Genomic DNA, 20,965 nt, shown 5'->3' on the forward strand with positions numbered 1-20,965 from the left:
GCGGCACACCGGTTTGATGTGGCCGGTCTTTCCGCAATTGTGGCACTTAGCGTTTCTGAACCGGCAGCTTCCTCGGGCATGATTGCCCCCGCAGCTGGCGCAGGCGGCCCGTTGCTCGTAACGCGGCGGTGGCGGAGGGGGGTTCCTGGATCTTCGGCGATCCGATGTGTCACTTCTTCTCTGTTGTCTGCGTTCCATTCTGCGCTGAAGGGCTTCCCCGTCAGTGAAGTCCACCGACTCGTCGCTGTTGCTGAGCGTTGCGCTCTCTTGGTATACGGTCGCTGGGCTCTCTGGGGTCGTGGTAGTCGGCTTCTTCTTGTGGTTATACTCGTAGGCCATGATTTCTCTGGTCAATTCTGCCAGGCTCATGTCGGTTTTGGATGTCAGCTTCTTCTGTAGACGTTCGTCCCTCAACCCGATCACCACCTGGTCTCTGATGCGGTCTTCTAGGTCGGGGAAGCGGCAGTTCCGCGCGGCGTGTCTGACCCCCGCGATGAAATCGTTTGCGGGTTCGTCTGGTCGTTGTTTCTTCTGGGCGAATTGTACCCGCCAGTACAGTTCTGAGCGGGCCGGCATATAATGCTTAGTAAGCTGGTCTACCAGGTCCGCGTAGGAGACCTCGGTGATGGGTACCGGGCTAAACAGCCCGACGGCAGCGTCGTATACTGGGTGTCCGCTGATGTATAGAAGCGCGGCGGCCTTTGCTCTGTCGTCGGTGATTTTGCTGACGAGGAGAAATCCTTCGACTTGCCCCAGGTGTGATTGCCATCTCTCGGGATGGCGGGTATCGAATTCCCTCACGCGCCCGAAGTTTGCCATGTCGTCCGGTCCTAGGTCTTGCTCCGTTGGAAGTTAAAACTTCCAGTGACAGCTCTGGCCGGGAACTCTCTTCCACGGCCGTGACTTCAGCTCAGGAGCGATCCCATCCTCATCGCCAGTGAAGTAGCCGAAGGACCACTCGGGACGACAGGCTACTTAACTAAAGGTTTATTTAGAGCAAGACAAGACAGAATAACTCGCCCAGCTTTTATAGCCGGCAGCTGTCAGTGAGGGCCAATCAGGAACGTTCATTTTGGCGCCGCGTCTATCCGGACCAATCCGCGTCGTCTGTTCTTGACAGTTCAGGCTTCCGCATGGCTCGGTGTTTTGACAGCCGCGAGCTGTCAGTGGTTGCGCCTGCGCCGTGCGGGGAACTTTGACAGCTGTCAAAGTTCCCGCGTGTTCTCCTGTCAGATTTGTTTTCCCTCATCGTATAACCGGTTAACTTGTTAACTTATATATTAAAGCTGTTTACAGATATAATACAATTTCACCAACTTCTATAGATTGCCATAATCATGATTCCTAGAACCCTGTCAACTTCATATTTGAGAATGCATGGCTCTCGCTCAACGATTAAACTTTTACACATATGATTGATACATGGAACATATCTGCACAATTCTAATTTTTTTTATTTGTATCATTTTTGTACAGTTGTAAAGAAATTTATACCATCTCTTCCTTACATCTTCTATCTCCAGTTGATTTTTCCCCCTTCTTTGTCAGGAGTCTAGTATCACCTTTCCTGACTAAACTGCTTTATTAAAAGACATAAACTTTCGTGAGCTGTAACTCACTTTATTGGTGATATAGAGATGGTGCTACAGACACCTTCTGATTTTTTTGCCATTATAGGTTAACACAGTGTGGTGGCCTAGAGGTGAAGATGCTCGCCTCCCACTGGGAAGGCTGAGAGTTCAATTCTAGGCACCGGCAGATGTTTCTTTGGCATCGCGCAAAGAGAAAATATTTGCTGTGATCTCTGCAGAGGCATCAGGAAGGGCACCTGGCCAGTAAATGCTCAGCTTCATTCAGTTGCCCCGACTCCACCCCAAATAAAGGGATTAAAAGTGTCATTTAAAAAAAATAGACTAACATTGCTCTCTTCCTTTGTCATTTGCAATGAAATTTCTCTTTCTCAGTTTTTTTTTAATAAGAGAAAGGACATTTAGTTTACAGGAAATGCAAAGCCTGGCACCTAATTAGTGACATCATAGCAGGAGGCGAGTCAAAGAACATGTATGCTGAATATATGTGCATGCCTGGGAGCCAAGGCAGAAGGACGTGACCTGAGATTAGCAATCTATTGTACAAAGCACAGGCAGAATGAAAGAGGAACTCTTCTTAACTCTCTGTTATAACCCATAGAAGGCCCTTTTTTAGTCAAGTGTCAATGAATTTTCACTTTCATTTCTCATTTGATTATTGTTCTCAGTTACCTCCTTATATGAGTGCAACTCCTTGATTCTTCTTGCTGTTCCCTGGAATGCAAAGTTGTTGGGCAAACTTCCTGTTTCCTTTGGCTTCTGACCTTCCTTCAGTTATGTTCAGCATGTCAGCAGGCAGCCATTTGGCTTTCTTTTGCTTTTTGCATTTTAGGATTGATTGCTTTAGTTCAGGTTTAGGATTAGGGTAACTTTTATTAGTCCATTTACAGGTAGTCCTCGACTTACGACCACCACTGATCCCAAATGTTATGTTGCTGAGCAAGACAGCTGTTAAGTGAGTTTTGCCCCATTTTATGATGTTCCTTGCCACAGTTGTTAAGTGAATCATGGCAGTTGTTAAGTTAGCCACACGGCTGTTAAGTGAATCTGGCTTTCCAATTGACTTTGCTTGTCAGAAGGTCGCAAAAGGGGATCACGGGATCCTGAGACACTGCAGCCGTCATAAATGTGAGTTGCCAACTCCCTGAATTTTGATCACGTGACCATGGCGATGCTGCAACAGTTGTGTGAAAAATGGTCATAAGTCGCTTTTTTCAGTGATGTTGTAACTTTGAACAGTCACTAAATGAACTGTTGTAAGTTGAGGATTACCTGTACTTCATCTCAAAGGTGCTTTTTCACGAGGCAACTGGACTTTCTTGTTTTTCTTTGAAGACGTTTTTGCTTCTCATCCAAGAAGCTTCTTCAGCTCTGACTGGATGGTGGGGAATGGAAGGATTTAGATTCCTTGCAGACAGCTGGTCATTTGCATTCTTATCACGATTTTACTTGCAATTTTAGGCCTCCATCTCCTGATCTTAACACATCTCTTTTTGATCTTGTGCTCATAAGTTAATAAAAGAATCACTGTTAAACTTGTACTTGTTCCCTTTCTATGATTGCAGCATAGACCTGGGTCACTGTAATACTGATTGATTTAAATTGAGATTATTCCATCTTTTTTGGTTTGCTTGAATCCAAGCATTGATATTAACCCCCTTTTATTAGTAATGATGGCTACTCTATTTCTTCTGTGATTTTTCTCATCTGCATTGGAAGATCTGATGTTCTTGTGTCCAGTGCTTTTTTTGTAAAAGAAAAAGGTGCCGGAACTCACACATGTCATACAACCTGCCTTGCCTAACCTACAAGGTTCCATCCAAAAAAGGTGCCGGAACTCCGTTCTGAGCGTTCTATGAGAAAAAAAGCCCTGCTTGTGACATGACATGACCTGTTCCCATCCATTTCAGTCTGTTGATTCCCAGGATGACAACGTACAGTCTTGACATTTCTGCTTTAACATCTAGTTTGCCTTCATTCACATTTCTGACATTCCACATACCAGTGTTTATGTATACGGACGTATCTTTGCAGCACTTTTTCCTTTTGCCTCCAGCCACATCAGCAACTGTTGTTTGCAGTTTAACCCAGTCACATTCATAAGCACCAATGCTGATTGTCTTGTGCTTTTCCCTGGTACCTCTTGGCACAAAGCTTCATCTCATTGTATATTGGCATTGTCCCAGATTCTTGGCAGAATACTGGAATGAGCTGTCATTTCCTTCTACTATATCAAGGGTGTCAAACTTGCAATGTCACGTGACCTATTGCAGCTCTTTTTCCATTGCCGGCAATGGGGTGAGCATGGTTTCGGCCTGACGCATCCGGTCCGTGGGCTGGCAGTTTGACACCCCGTACAATATAGTTTCAGCCTTCATGAGGGATTTTTGTTGGGACTTCTGAGCAATTTTCTCTGCTCTTTACATTATTTTGGGTTGTTATATTTTCTTTCACTTCTGACCATTGCCAGCTTAATCTCTGACAAAATATTAGGAAAAGTGATCAGATATTGGATTTAGAATAAAATCATTTAAAAGTATAAATGAAACTGCTTAGAATCAGAGCTTCTAAACAAGCAAGCATGTGTGTGTGTGTGTGTGTGTGTGTGTGCCCGTGCACATGTGTGTTAGTATAATGATCAGAAGATATAATAAAGTAAACCAAAAGTGTAACAGTGCTAATAATATCTGGAAAATACAGAATGATAGATAAATCAGTAACAAGAAGAAATACTTAGTGAAGGATAGAATATACCATGATTGATATATTTACAAATAGCAAGAAGGACAAGGTTAGATTTTAAGAAGGAAGGAAGGATGTTAACAAATATTATGCCTTAAGTCAAGCCTAAAAGTCTGAAAGCCTGTACCCAAGGCTTACTCTTCCTAGTATATTCCAAAAAGGTTGAAATTATGATTTTCAGAAATCTCATTCAGGCTGTTAACCAGTTAACCAGTTTACCCTTACTTGAGACCTACATATACATATACATATACATATACATATACATATACATATACATATACATATACATACACACACACACACACACACACACACACATGTATATATATATATATATATATATATATATATATATATATATATATATATATATATATATGCAAATTATTCAAATTGCTAATAAAGAATTTGGGAGCCTCCCAAATTCTTTATTAGCAATTTGAATAATTTGCACAAATAATGAGCTGTCATAAGTTGACTATGTCCTGTGGATAAGCCCTGAGTCGGGCCAAAACAGGAATGAAAGAGTTAATTAGCAAGGTCCATTCAAAAAACCTTGACAAATACTTAAACATTATATATATATATATATATATATATATATATATATATATATATATATATATATATATATATATATATATATATATATATATATATATATATATATATATATATATATATATATATACACACACACACATACACACACACACACATGATGATAATTTCCAACCACTGCACAAATTAGCCATGAATTCTGCAGATTTTAGGCACTCAATAAAACTAGACGGAAGGAAGATATTGTATCTACATCTACAGCTTCACTTAATATATTGAAGTTTACTATTACCAAATATGCACAGAATTATTCAGAAACTGAAGAAGATAATTGATTCAGCTGATACTAACCTTTCGATTCTGGCAGAGTTCTCAGCTCATAGGTAGGGTTCTTTTCACTTTTCCCGACATTATTCTCGGCTGTGATCTGAACCAAATAGGAGGTGTCTGGCTCAAGGCCCTTCAGGTTGTACTGGGTGATGGTGGCATTTTTTATGGTGACATCGATTTGGTTGTACTCAGTCTTGCCAACCATTTTGTAGCTGAGAATAATGGAGGAGATGGAATGTCCCTCAGCAGCTGACCAAGAGATAACGGCAGAGGAATCGGTGACGTTCATGATGTTGATATTATCAGGGGGAGGAGGAGAACCTGGTGAAGAAACAAATAATACGACATTGCATTTCATATAAATCTTCAGTCCATAGAATGTTACAAAGTTCTATTTTTAATATTTCAAACTGACTTTGAATTTGATCTACATGGCCAATGGTATCTTAAAACAGGGGTTGCCAGCCCCGGGTCTGTGGACTGGCATCGGTCCGCAGCATGCCAGCAAGTGGGCCGCACAAACAAGCAAAGCTGCATCCTCGGGATGCAGACAGTATTTAAAACCACACCCTCTCTACTCCATCCCTGGTGCCCAAAAGGTTGGGGACCTCTTTCTTAAAACCATGAACCAATAAATAATCATTAAAACCATGCTATCAATTATTTAGAACCCAACCAGTGTCAACAGCACAAGGCAGCGTAGCACGATTCTCCTGGGAGGCATGATTAGTATCATCAGAAAATGTGTCTATTCATCGTAGATTTAGTGTTCAGAAGAAATGATCCGGTTCTGCTTGAGTATCTCTGTGCTACGTATGTCTTTTAAGGCACGTATGTCTTTTAAGTCTTCTACCCAGGCTTGAAAATAAGTTGTCGCTACTTTAAGAGTCACATTGACTTTTAATGATGGCTTCTCCCCAGTTACACCTACCTGGCTGTCACCAGAGCAGGAAGGTAAGGAAAGCTACAAGAGCCAGGATGTACATCTGGCAGGACCCAGAAAAAGGGCCTTCTCTGTGGTGGCTCTTTGGAATATTATTCCCCCAGAGATAAGATGGGTCCCCTGCTTGATTCTTTTCAGGAAGGTCCAGAAGGCACAGTTCTGTCAGCAGGCCTGGGGACCCAAGGTTGACATGCAGCCAATCCAGTCGTTGGTGTGATTGTGCCTGTTGTTGCTATGGGGGTGGCAGTGGGGAATGGGTTTTTACATTGTGGAGTTTTAAAGTTGTAAGCCTCCTGGAGTGTGTGAATTGGGCAGACATATACCTATGTTTAATAAATAAAGGGACGCGGTGGCTCAGTGGGTTAGGACGCTGAGCTTGTCGATCAGAAGGTTGGCAGTTTGGCGGGTCAAATCCCGAGTGCCGCGTAACAGAGTGAGCACCTGTTACTCGTCCCAGCTTCTGCCAACCTAGCAGTTCGAAAGCATGTAAAAATGCAAGTAGAAAAATAGGGACCACTATGGTGGGAAGGTAACAGCGTTCCGTGCGCCTTTGGCGTCTAGTCATGCCGGGCACATGACCACGGAGACGTCCTCGGACAAGTGCTGGCTCTTCGGCTTTGAAACGGAGATGAGCACTGGCCCCTAGAGTTGGAAACGACTAGCATGCATGTGCGGGGAAACCTTTACCTTTACCTTTACTAATAAATAAATGGCTTATAATTTTCAGAGAGGAAAGATAATGGCAATGCCAGTCAAGAATAGCCACTAGTCTCAGAATTCCTGAATAGTATAGCCACTGGTTCTGTAAATTATACCAGTTGTGCTCCCATCTGTAGGGCATCAGGTTGGGACAGGCTGTTAGATTGTTGCCTGCTTTACCAAAACACAAGCATAGTGTTGCTCGGCAATTTCCAAGAGAGAGTAGTAGCCTGTGACCCTTCTGCTGATGTTGGAACACTAAAAACTATCATCCTTAATCACTGACTGTGTAGACTGGGATTGATGCAGTAACACCTCCAGCTTCAAAATCTGGCTGCTTCTGTTACGACCCAGGTGATCAAGGCAAGACAGGCCTCTAGACAGTCCTTTATTGCTCTAAGTCAGTGATGGCGAACCTTTTAGAGACCGAGTGCCCAAACTGCCACCCAAAACCCACTTATTTATCGCTGGGTGCCAGGTGGGCATGGCCTACTGGGTGGGTGTGGGTGGGTGTAGCTGTGGCTGTGGCGGTCATGGAAGATTAGGTGGGTGTGGTCACCTCAATGTCACTCATGGGGAGGGACACCTGTGGGGGGCAGCTGGTTGAAGAGGGACAGTTGCCACCTCGGGTACCCACAGGGAGGGCTCTGAGTGCCACCTCTGGCACCCGTGCCATAGGTTCGCCACCACTGCTCTAAGTAAATGTTCCAACAAATGGCCCTCCAATGACCAGTAAGGCTCCATCCCTACACTGCCCTGAAGACAGCCACCCTCAGTCCCCCAAACAGTCCATATATAACAAAGAAAGTCCACAGAGTAGGAGCATGTTCACGGGGCAAAGTCTAGGGTCCCAAGTTCAGTCCACTCGGCTAAGGGAGTCCACAAAGCAAACTGTAGTTCACAAGGCAAAGTCAAGGCACAAGGCAGAAGTAAATGTCCTCAAGGGCAAGGGAAGGCAAAAGGCACAGTCAAAGCCAGGGGAGTTTAAGCCAAAACAAACAATTATTCCTGGTAACTCCCCACGGCTTCTCCATAAGACAATTCACTCCAGGTGTTCCTTGTAGGAAGGGTGTGATGAACTTCTCCCGAGTAGCCTCTCAGCCCTTCTCTGAGCTTGCCTACATTCCACTCTCAGTGCCCTCGGATCGAATGGAGGAGGCAGCTGTTCCTTCTCAGAGGGGATCTGCTGCCTATCAACACCACTGCCTATCAGCAGCCAATCCGCCCCTGTGTCTGTGAGGGCAGGAAGCTTTCCGTCTAGTTGACCACCTCCCCCAATGTCTGAGGGGCCCAGGACAGCATTGTCCTCAGCCCCTGGCCTCTCCACACATCAGAAGGGAGACATGCCTTCCCTGTCAGATGGTCCCAGTTCCAACTCCTCTGCCTCCAAGCCGGGCTCCAATGGGGCCATGACAGCGTCCTCCAGTGTCAGATCATTTAAAGCAGGTCTGTTGAGCTAATAATTAAAACAAATCATGTTTTCCCCCTCCAAGAAAAATAAAAATATACTTACTGTCACTGAAGGTCCATGCTGCGAGATAGTCACTCCATTCTCCTTTGGACTTATTATTTACACGGACTCGGCACATGTACTTATGTCTGGGTCGTAGCTTGTCAATAACCAAACTGGTCTTATTTCCTAGGAGTTGTATGATGGTAGTATGCTCCCCATTTCCATCCACTACATTTTTATTTTCTACTTCAATGCAGATGTCTTCCTCCAAGTGCTGATTGATTGGCTGCCAGGACAGCTTTAGAGCTGTTGTGCTATTAGGGACAAGGCTCAGGCCTCTGGGTGGAAAAAGACCTTTAAGAATAACAAGAAAGAACATTAGTACGGCTAGAACACCTATTAACCTAAGAGGATTCTTGTTGGATCATACTAAGAATAAGTAATTAACATATTCTGATTTCTGAGCAATCAAAACTTCTAGCCAGACACAAATCATACAGGCCTTTTCTTTCTTTAAAAGATAAAGGTAAAGGTTCCCCTGCACATGCGTGCTAGTTGTTTCCAACTCTAGGGGCCAATGCTCATCTCCGTTTCAAAGCCGAAGAGCCAGCGCTTGTCCAAGGACGTCTCCGTGGTCATGTGGCCGGCATGACTAGACACCAAAGGCACACGGAATGCTGTTACCTTCCCACCGTAGTGGCCCCTATTTTTCTACTTGCATTTTTACATGCTTTCGAATTGCTAGGTTGGCAGAAGCTGGGACGAGTAACAGGTGCTCACTCTGCTATGCGGCACTCGGGATTCGACCCGCCAAACTTCCGATCTTCTGATCGACAAGCTCAGCGTCCTAACCCACTGAGCCACCGCATCCATAATTAAATAGAGATGTTCTAACTTTGAGAAATTCTTCCCTATCATAGTTCTTCATATGATGAATTTGGGACATCATTTTCTTATCAAATTATCATTCCCAATGAATCAATTGGAACTTGAGCATTATCTTCTGTCCTCATCCTAGGAGAAGAGGTGGAACAAAAGGAGATCATAGCACCTGCAAGTTTGTTCTCAGAAACACTGAGATCACTCTCATATTTTACTCATGTGATTTCAATGATTGGCAATACTAGAGATTAAACTGAACAATCACTTAAGGATCCTTGTTCCTAACGATTGGATTCAGTGGCTCATCAGTAGTAACTTGGCCCTTTAAGGTGTTTGCAATAGGAAGTGGAATGATAAGTGGAAAATATTCATTTCTCTTCTCCCACATGTGGTGGAGAGGCAGGCAGTGGAGGATATGTGAGTAAAGGCACAACAAAATCATGTCTGCCAGAATTTAGCTAGTCTGAAAGAAATACTATGGACTAGTGAGTCTCAACTTTGTTGACTTTAAGATATGTGGACTCCAACTTCCAGAACTCCTCATGCAGCATGGTTGGCTAGGGAATTCTGGAACTTGAAGTTCATATATCTTAAAGTCTCCAAGGCTGAGAAACACGGCTAAGGATGCTAGGAAAGTCATACTGAGATGCTGAACTGAGGAAATGCATAATGAGGATCAGGAGTTTTGAAACCTCATTTTATTCGCAGCCTGAATGTAAATAGTCCTTGCATCTCAGAAACATCATTAGTGTTCAGTAATTTCTGCCCAAGGAAACTTGCTAAATAGCGGTATTCCTGAGATGCAAATTATGCATAGTAATTACTATGTAGAGCAGCACATTTATCACTTGAGGAAGATTATACATGTGTGTGTGTATGTGTGTGTGTGTGTGTGTGTGCACAAAGAACTTGCTGTTGCTGTTGTTAGCTGCAAAGTTGTGTCCGACCCATCGCAACCCTATGGACAACATTCCTCCAGGCCTTCCTGTCCTCTACTATCTTCTGGAGTCCATTTAAGCTCACGCCTACTGCTTCAGTGACTCCATCCAGCCACCTCATTCTCTGTCGTCCCCTTCTTCTCTTGCCCTCATTCTTTCCCAGCATTAGGCTCTTCTCCAGTGAGTCCTTTCTTCTCATTAGGTGGCCAAAGTATTTGAATTTCAACTGCAGGATCTGGCCTTCTAAAGAGCAGTCAGGGTTAATCTACTCTAGGACTGACCGGTTTGATCGGCTTGCAGTCCAAGGGACTCGCAGGAGTCTTCTCCAGCACCATAGTTCAAAGGCCTCAATTCTTTGGCACTCAGACTTTCTTATGGTCCAACTTTCACAGTCATACATTGCAACTGGGAAGACCATAGCCTTGACAAAGCAACTACTGACTAACCAATATCCCCTTTACAGAAGTCCAAAGATTTGCATACCAATTGCAGCTGTAGTGAAGCTGGTTGTTGGACCAGGATGTCCTGCTCCCCCCTCTCCTTTGCGAGTGAGGCGAACACATACCAAGTACACGGTGTTTGGTGCTAGATTGTTTAGTCGCCAGATGTCTCCTGTGACTGAGTTCCAAAGGAAAAAAAAATAAAAAAGCAAAACAATAGGAAAGTTTTAAATGTACACAAACATATTTATTTTGTTCTATTTTCATTTGGTCAAATACATTTCCCCCCTTAAAATAATGCAGAAAACAGTATAACCTATGTATGCAAACAGAAGTGGGATAACGGTGTGCATCACAAACATCATCCTTTACACACACACAAATATACACACACAAGCCATAACTTAAGAAATCCACAGTTTCTTGGGATTAGATTTTAAGATCTCAAGGTTATTTTGAAATCGAAACCAGAAGTTTTAAATTGCTTGAAAGTACAGAGAAAGAAACGAAAAATGAAGGGTGAATAAATGAGTTGTTCATCACAACTCATGTTAGTTGTGGGAAATTATGTTGCTCTACTACATAGAAATCATATGAGAATATCCAGCCTTTTCCTTTATTTATATACCAAAGTGCTTTGAGATGTGGAATTGTGTGTATGGTACTAACTGAATCCTGAATAGAAGCAATGCTAGTTCATTCAATGCTAGTCCCCAAAATAGGAAACATACACATACACAGCTGCCACACACTGCCTAACCTCTGTTGAGTATTTTAGCATCAGATGTGATCAGAAGCTGCTAGTCAAGTGAACTCAAGGGGAAATAATTAATCTGGAACAAACTCTGTTATGAGGTACACCGTTAAGACGTTAAAAGTCTTATTAACATATAATCAATCTTTGTTAAACAGTATGATGAAACTCCCTATCCCTTGACCAGACAACAAATATCACTATGATATTAACAAATAACAAAAGTAACATTGGTGGACAATACTGTATTTATTTTTGGTTCACCAACCTGGGGATTAAACAGGGCCAGCTCCATGGGTTTACCTGTATTGTAAATGTATATCAGCTGTATGTCACTATAACTTTCATTGTATCGCCCCAATTGTCTTCAAAACTATAATAGTTGAAGCTCTGAAAATTCTCTACTAAAAATTTCATTCATTCATTCATTCATTCATTCATTCATTCATTCATTCATTCATTCATTCATTCATTTCACCAGTTTCTATGCTACCTACCGTTGGCCTCTAAGCAGCTTATGGAATTACAGTTTGCAGAACCCTGGAAGCAAAGGACAAATGCAACATAGACATGGCCTGCTGTGAAAGTGGAATGTTTTTTGGAGAGCAGTTTTGGGTGATTTGTTTGACTCTTACCTTCCTCTGACATCCATTGAGAGTTAGCGCGTTTGTATAGAATCTGAGTTGATACAATTGGTCCATCCCCCAAATACGATCCAGCATTTGTTGCAATAATGAGAAAATTATGGCCTCTTTCTATCAATGTTGGAGCATTCTGAGGCGTAGGAGGAACTGGTCAAGAAGGGGAATAATAGCATATCTATTAGAAAAGTCTTTTTTGAAAGGGAAAAAAAACCAATAAAAATGAGTTTTGTCTGACTGTAGAATTAAGGCTGAGGGATTGTTAAAGACGATTGAATGACATATTTAGCCTATTGCCTTGTCTTTGTGGAGGGGATCTGCAAACTAACTTCTGTGACCTGAAAATGTCAGTTGTCAGAACTCTCCTTTCACATTCTCCTTTATTGCAGCAATTTAGCCTTCTGCAACCAGATTGCCTGGTCTGCAACCCACAACATCCTACTCATTCCTCATTTGCTCCATTCCCCCCCCCTTCCCAGTGGTAGAAGACTCAGAAGGTCAGACCTAGGATGTTTAAAGACACAGATCATTCCCTCCATTTCCTGTTCTCATTCATTTTTCTTCTGTCACACTCCACATATTTCTTCTGTTTGCTCATTCTCAGCATGTTATTTCCTTCAAGCTGAACTAAGCTGACAAAAATCAAGTTTTCCTAAATCGCATGTGACTTGCTGACAATAGTCTTCTCAGTGTCCATTGATTCAAAACTGTTGCTTTCTTCAAAGGCCTTCCTATAACTCAGGCTGTCTGAAACAGTTCTCTAATACCTGATTTTTCTTCTCATTAATGTCCCCACCCCTTTTGCAGTTTTTGTTTTTTTCTGATAACAGAGGCAAACTCAGAAGGTCCTTGATACAGCTATAGCTCTCATGATTAGCCAAACTCTCCTTTACTATTCTTACATTTCCAGACCTGCTACTGAAATTATTTCTGAAGGCAAGTATTAGGGTAGTAGCCTAAGAAACCGTACTAAAATCATATTAGCCCAAGAAACCGTACTAAAATCATAAACCTGTCTCACACTGTTTTTAAAGACTTAGAGAAAATACTACATTGTCAGATGGCCATGTCAATTGCTCACAGATGATAAATAAGCATCAACAGAGATAATCAATCAATTCAGGGACAACCTAACCCTTAGACCAGGGGTAGGCAACCATGGCTCTTTTATGACTCGTGGACTTCAACTCCCAGAATTCCTGAGCCTGCCTTAGACAATGTGGAAGCTGCCTTTGGCATCAGAGCTTTCATATTATGGCATGTAATAGTAGCAAATTGCTACTAATTTATAGTACCTTTATTGCAGGGTCAAAAAAGGATGGAAAGCCAATTTAGTACAATGATTAAGGGTGCTGAGCTAGAAACTGAAAAACCTAGTCCTGCCTTAGGCACAAAGCCAGCTGGGGGACTTTGAGCCAACCACTGTCTCTTAGCTCGTCTAGTAAGAAGAAGGTTGCCATAAATATTGCCATAAATCTGCATGGACTTGTAGTTGCAGGAATCAAGACTGTCTTGAGATACACAAACACAGAGAGAAGAAGGTGTGTGTGCGGGGGTGTATGTCAAAATCAATTGGCTGAGCCTTCACATACTTCAAGGTGAGAGAAACAGTGACATTAGAGAGCAACATTTCTTTGAATAACCCTTTGACCGTTCTTTGATCTAACCAGAGTGGTTTGTAAGTATGACATAGAAGTGCAGTAAGAAATTACTTATTAGAATTTGAGAGCTCCCTTGTCTATCTAAGGGACGTGGTGGCTCAGTGGGTTAGGATGCTGAGCTTGTCGATCAGAAGGTCGGCAGTTTGGTGGGTCAAATCCCGAGTGCCATTTAACAGAGTGAGCGCCTGTTACTCGTCCCAGCTTCTGCCAACCTAGCAGTTCGAAAGCACGTAAAAATGCAAGTATAAAAATAGCGACCACTACGGTGGGAAGGTAACAGTGTTCCGTGCACCTTTGGCGTCTAGTCATGCCGGCCACATGACCACGGAGACATCCTCGGACAAACACTGGCTCTTCGGCTTTGAAACGGGGATGAGCACCGGCCCCTAGAGTCGGAAACGTCTAGCACGCATGTGCGGGGGAACCTTTACCTTTTACCTTGTCTATCTATCCAAAAGAAATCATCTAGGAAATGCTCTCAGTTGCTGAAAGAAAAAGCCCGGAATTTTTAATTCTGATTGGTAAGTTTCCTGTGTTCTTTACATTAAAAGACATTTTGGGGAAAAAAATCCATTTACAGGTAGTCCTCAACATGCGACCATAGTTGACCCCAAAATCTATTTTGCAAACCAAGATTGTTGTTAAGTGAGTTTTGCCCCATATGATGACCTTTGTTGCCACAGTTGTTAAGTGAATCACTGCAGTTGTTTAAATTAGTAATGCGATCGTTAAGTGAAACTGGCTTCCCCCGTTGACTTCGCTTGTCAGAAGGTTGCAAAAGGTGACGATCACATAACCCCGGAAGACTGCAACTTTCATAAACAGGAACCACTTGCTAAGCGTATGAATTTTGTTTATGTGACCATGGGGGATGCTGCAATGGTTGTTGGTGTGAAAAACGGGCATAAGTCTCTTTTTTCAGCGCCACTGTAACTTCGAACGGTCATTAAATGAAAGATTGTAAAGATTATCGAGGTCTACCTGTACATTGGATACTGATTTGATACTATTTGCAGCTTGCTTCTTTCTTTAATGTTTGCAATGCCCAAGGCTTCAAGCCACTGACACTTAGCTAACGATTACTGAGATCACTTAAATGCACTGAAAAGGCTATGGTGACACTGGATCTGAATGATAAATAAATACATAAATGAATGAATGCATTTTTTTTCTCATTTACCTTTAATTGCAACCTGGAAAGTTTTTTCCGCCATGCCAACTCTTGTCTCAGCAACATAGACCCACGTTCCAGAATCAGCAGGCTGGACACTTTTTAAAAGAAAAGTAGCTTCTAAAGCTTCCGACATGTTGCCTTTTTTAGCTATTGTGACAGGCTAGGCAACAACAACAACAAAAAATATTCAAATTAGATGTCTACCACAATACAAAAAAAATACTCTGTTTTTACTTATAGTCTTTTTTGCCTCTTTTTTTTAACAAAGCAGAAAAATCAACATTCAGGTCAAACCCATTGTTGATGAAATGTTGACACCTATCTTTTGTGGGAGAGAAGGAAGGAAGGAGGGAGAGGGCAATGAAAATTATGCACTGATTTTATGTTTCAGGTAAAAGATGTCACTGTAATATTAACTGAGGAGATTTTTAATATCTAAAATGGATCTTGAATATTTGATGAGACAATGCGAAAAGCTTTCACCTTCATAGTACCTTCATGCTTCCTGTTTTATTGCTGAGATTTTAATTGCATTATTATTATTTGCTTTAGTGTATAACCCCAGCACAGAACATGGGTTCCTGAAAATTAAGATAGAAATGGGAAGGAGCAAGGAAAACGAGGCAAAAGAGATTCAGTGAATAAGTACAACTATCTCCCCTTAGCTTATCCTTCCTCCTAAAAGCATAAGATGAGGAACTTACTAGAAGGATGGTTCCATCTTTTTTAATTAATTTAATGTCTTCCTTTGTAGGAGGTGGCTTGCCAGTAATTGTGCAGATCGACTTGGACTCTGAGCCAGCATTGAGTTCAATTTCATTTAGCAAGGTCTCTATCTTGGGAGATTCATCAGCTGTACCTGCATATGTAATGAACCATATTTCTTTATAATTTAATTAGCCCAGATTAAATCAATGAACACTTTAATTAGTCAGCAGCTCCACTAGATATACATCTTCAACCAGACTTGAACATGAGTCTTGAATCAGAGTCAGACTGGCCTTCTGCCAATCTAGTTATCAGTCACAATCCTGGATGCTAAACTGATTCTGCTTCTTAAACTGGGAATATCAATGTTTCATTGAGCTTTTTGCAACAATTATAATAAAACAATGACATTCCCAATTTAAGAACCAAGATAAATGTAAATGATAAATGTAAATTCATAATCTCCATTCATGTATGTAAATAATAATAATAATAATAATAATAATAATAATAATAATAATAATAATAATAATAATAATAATGTTGGAAGGGAACATACATGTGAACATTGGTGTATGTCATATATTGCAACAGTTGTTGTGCCAAATGTTGATTTAATCTTTATGGCCTGAACTTAAAAGAATTATACATACCGTAAATGGATTTAGGCTCTCATATTTTCTTTTGTTGCAGCAAATTATGACAGGGCATAGTGAACTTTGTTTGATTTTGAAGCTGCTTAGCAGGCTTGGAGTTGAAAAGTTCTTGGCTAGTGAATTTAGGTAGTCCCAGGATTGTGGAGTAGATTGGGAATTTATAACACCGGTGGCACAGTGGTTAGAATGCAGTACTGCAGGCTACTTCTGCTGACTGCCAGCTGCCAGCAGTTTGGCAGTTCTCACCGGCTCAAGGTTGACTCAGCCTTCCATCTTCCGAGGTTGGTAAAATGACGACCCAGATTGTTGGGGGCAATAGGCTGACTCCGTAAACTGCTTAGAGAGGGCTGTAAAGCACTGTGGAGTGGTATATATAAATCTAAGTGCTATTGCTGTTGCTTAGGCATGAAAGCCTGCTGATGACTTTGAGCCAGTCCCTCCTTCTCAGTCCAACTCATCTCACAGGATTGTTGTGGGGAAAATAGGAAGAGGAAGGAGGAGTAGGCATGTTCACTGTCTTCAGCTATTTATTTTTAAAAAAGTAATCAAAGCAGGATTTTAAAAAATCTAAAACAATGATTCCCTTTAAAATATGGGTGTCCAACCTTTTGGCTTGCCTGGGCATTGAGTGAAGAGGAATTGTCTTGGGCCACATATAAAATATATAATACAGTTGATGTATACGTATAAACCACATGATAATGTTAAAAGTTTACTATCCTGTGGGAGTGCATTTTTAGCTGTCCAGGGGCAGCTAAATAATGTGTGTGGCCTTACACGTTGGACATACCTGCTCTAAAACAACATGGACAGACTCTAAGTGATCTTTGTGTATCAAGCATAGCTCAAGGGACTGGAGTTTCCGGTAACATTATTTAAAAACTTTCTTGCATATTTTGCTCCAATATTTTAGGGAAAGTATATATATATATCAATTGACTGTATCAAGGCAATTGTCATTTTTATGAAAATTATCATAGCTAAAAATATTTTTACTGCTGCACTTAAAATCCAACAGCTTCTAGTTACTAAGCAAGTTGTACACTGTAATAGAATATATTCTTTTTAAAAAGATTAATAACAAAAGCTGTGAGTATGAATTGTAAAGCAATATACAGCATCATGTACAGCAATGCTAATAATGTCGTGCTTCCTGGGATATGTATGTTGGGAAGGGTGTATTTTCTCATTTAGAGAAAACGAGGATATAAAAATGGTTTTTGAGAGGAGGAATTGCTGAAGGGAAGACCTAAATTCCTTTTTTGTGTTGCTCTCTTTCTAATAGTTTGCTTGCTGTATTAAAAAAAACACCCTGAAACTGTTGGATGAATCCTCCATAAATGGTTTAATGTAGTTTTCTTTCATGTTGATTTGTCTTTGAATGCAGGCCATGGCTGGATTCCCTTGGCAAAGTGGGGGGGTTACCCATTTTTGGTGCCAAAATTATGCAAAAAAGGAAAAAACTGGTGTGGTATTACAGGGTTACCTTTGCTTTACCTTCTTTTTCACATTGCAGACCATGCCACCCAAACTGGCAGACGCAGCCCTTAAAGCTGTCACAGGCTCCTCGATTACTGCAGTGGTTACACTTCAATTTACAATCGGGCCCATAAAAGTCAGGCTCACAACCTGCCAAAATGAACAGCACCAGTCAGCTCTTAGGTTGCACACACAGCAAACTACCTGACTAGCATTATTCAGCAGGTCACCCTGCTTTCCGGCCAATGCTATCACTGAGTGTCATCAGAATTTTACAGTGAAATCTAGGCGCCAAGAGGGTATGTTGCAAAGGTGTATTTTACTCTCAGAATTCGTATACATTTTGAGCAAGACCGAACTTTTACAGTTTGCAAATTGTTGAGCTCCTCATATAAGCAGCTCTTGTTTACCATGTGCCGTTAACAAGAATGATGAAAAAGTAACTTTTGGGACCAAGCGTCACATTTTCAATCTTTACAGGTCTGTACAGCAAGGCCATAAGCACACAGTTCAGTTTCACTTAATAACCAATTTAGCGGTCCCAGCTGCAGTCACTGAAGGAGAATCACCTGTATATCAATTCTTCCCTGCATATATTGGCTGAAAAAGATGTATTGACTTCCTTAAGGTATCTGTACAATGTTCAGCCAAGAGGCTGACTAGATTATACAGTATGGTTAAAAAATACACAGTGGTGGAATAAAATGACCAAGTTAGCCTATTGTACTACTGTATTTTTTAGAATTAAAATGTATTTTTAGCAAAATTGAGTTTTCCCTTTCTCCCTACACACACACACACACACACACACACACGTATCGAACTACGCAGTTAATTTTCATATTTCATTTTACCTTCATCACATTGGAGTCCCTTCCATCCAGAGGCACATGAACATCCATATGGATCAGGCAAGCAGAACACCAAAGATTTGCATCCTGACTTCTCTTTACATTTTTCTTGGCATGCCTTCCCAAATCTGTTTTCTCCACAAGCTTTTTTTTGTGTGTGTGTGTGTATGTGTGTGTAAAAAAAAAAGGACAAAGTTACGAACATATTTAAAGAGAGTCCAAATAATAATAATATTTCCCAGATGCCTGACAATTGTGGTAAGGAAACTTTATTTTCAAAGTGTAGAAGTAGTAGCAGGTATCACCAAAAGCAGAATCCTCCAGAAAGGAAGCATTGCTGATAACAATCACCTGATGGACTCAAAGTTCAGGACAGAAGGACAGAATCTTAGCCTGAAACTGATCGACTTTTTGCCCAAGTGTTAAATATTCACTCAACAAATCTCTGACACACAGAGAAGAGGGAAACCTCTAACCGGGAGCTCATTTTTATTTTACCTTGGAAGTTAACAACCATAGTAAGTGAAGCACAATCATTACCCACCCCTGTTTAGATCATACGTTAAACTTTTATGTCTCCAAGTGCTGGAAAATCAGACTTTATTTATTTACTTGGGCATACTTGATAAATGATATGATGATGATGATAAGATACATCAGGGGTCTTCAAACTTGGCCCTTTTATGACTTGTGGACTTCCAGAATTCCTCAGCCAGACACACTGGCTGAGGAATTCTGGGAGTTGAAGTCCACAAGTCATAGAAGGCCTAAGTTTGAAGACCCCTGAGATAGATAGACGGACAGACAGACAGACAGTATCTTTATAAATACTTTGATAGCTTCTAAACTATAAAACCTCAAATATAGTTAATATATTCGATATACCGGTACTGATCTCCTGTTTTAGGGGAAATTGTTCATCAACACCTGATCATTTTTTCTTTTACCTTTCTCACATGTTTTCCCCATAAAGCCCGGTGGGCAAATGCATTCTCCAGTATCCTCATGACAGATGCCATTATTCTTGCAGTCTGGACAAGGAAAAGAACACTCGGGTCCCCATTTTTGAGCTTCACACCCTTTACATAAAAACATAAGAAGAGTTGGTAAGCTAAAAAAATAAAAAGACCTCAAATAGAATAGGGTTGGGTTTGTAAAGCTTTACTGGAGTATGTCTCAGGATCAAGGGGAGCACAGCATAATGGAATTACAATACTATAATAATATAAATTATTATTTATATCATCTTAGAATAAATCTCTTGAGAAAGAATGGGTTGGTCTCTCTCTGAAATAATTTTCGCTCCCTCTTTTCTAGCTCCCTCTTTCCTTTGTCTCTTTCTCCTTACCTCCCTCCAGAAGAGGCTACAGCAAATGTACAGGTGAGCAGTGGTTGAATTTTTATTTTAATTTTAATTTCATTTATATCCCGCCCTTCTCCGAAGACTCAGGGCGGCTTACAAGCTTAGCAGTAGCCTTCATTCTATGTATATGCCTGCTTATTAGGGCTTTCACACACACCCCAAGCGGCATTATTACAAAGTCAGCTTAATTGCCCCCAACAATCTGGGTCCTCATTTTACCTACCTCGGAAGGATGGAAGGCTGAGTCAACCTTGAGCCTGGTGGGACTCGAACCTGCACTAATTGCAGGCAGCTGGTGTTACTTAAGGAGGCATTAGCCCACTGCTCCACCAAGGCTGGAATTTCTTATAGAGGGCACCACGTCAATAAAACTAAAAGGGCACATCCAATAAATCACCAAAACTTGAGGAATCTATCTTGACAGGATATTTGACAATTGGCTGATAGTCACACGTCAGCCTTGATCATTCATCCCTGGTGACAAAATGATAAAATCCTACAAAATGCATACACAGGGGAGAAATGTCTTCCAATGGCAAGCAGTTGCACCCAGCTCATAGGACATGCTGGGAACTGAAGGACTAACAACAATCAAGATTAAAGAACAAAAACAGGAAGCCAAATACAGGGGGTGACAAACATTTGGAAGAACATAAGGTATGCTATCTCAATGAATTCATTTAGACCGGTCAGTCACTGCTGGGTGTGGAATTCAAACCACAATTTTCGTAACTCAGACTGCATATTTCCTCTTGACTGCTATATCAAGAAATTTTGCTGTGTGTACCAGACCTGAATTACATGGGATAATAGCCCATCAGGGTTGCCTGAAATCTACTGCCCCAATTTCACTCCTGTTTCTCTTTACTGGGCAATAAAACGAGATGCTTATTAAGCTTCTTTTAGGTAACGAAGTTTGACTGAATAGACTAAGGCTGAGTTTGTTGGCTTCAAATTCCACGCATCCGGTTTATGTTGATGTTGGATTGACAAACTACCCTCATCAAAATAACACTTTTCAGAAGTTCTTAATCTATTAATATTCAGCTCAAAGAAGCTCCAGGGTTCCAACTGAGAAGATAGTTTTGAGTGTTAATA

General features: G+C 41.3%; 1 protein-coding gene across 1 annotated transcript in view; it reads right to left on the minus strand.

The window, feature by feature from the left end:
- Positions 1 to 20,965, minus strand: part of TEK (TEK receptor tyrosine kinase) — a gene marked incomplete at its 5' end in the record, with an annotated part of 64,656 nt that overhangs the window by 23,174 nt on the left and 20,517 nt on the right. Inside the window, 9 exons of the mRNA XM_083353785.1 lie at positions 5,247 to 5,546; positions 8,381 to 8,674; positions 10,624 to 10,758; positions 11,970 to 12,125; positions 14,817 to 14,970; positions 15,515 to 15,669; positions 17,672 to 17,803; positions 18,508 to 18,648; positions 19,452 to 19,583. Coding sequence (XP_083209911.1) covers positions 5,247 to 5,546; positions 8,381 to 8,674; positions 10,624 to 10,758; positions 11,970 to 12,125; positions 14,817 to 14,970; positions 15,515 to 15,669; positions 17,672 to 17,803; positions 18,508 to 18,648; positions 19,452 to 19,583 — 1,599 coding nt within the window. The remainder of the gene's footprint in view (positions 1 to 5,246; positions 5,547 to 8,380; positions 8,675 to 10,623; positions 10,759 to 11,969; positions 12,126 to 14,816; positions 14,971 to 15,514; positions 15,670 to 17,671; positions 17,804 to 18,507; positions 18,649 to 19,451; positions 19,584 to 20,965) is intronic.

The sequence above is a fragment of the Vipera ursinii genome (genome assembly GCF_947247035.1).
Source record: "Vipera ursinii genome assembly, chromosome: 2".
Taxonomy (NCBI): Eukaryota; Metazoa; Chordata; class Lepidosauria; order Squamata; family Viperidae; genus Vipera; species Vipera ursinii.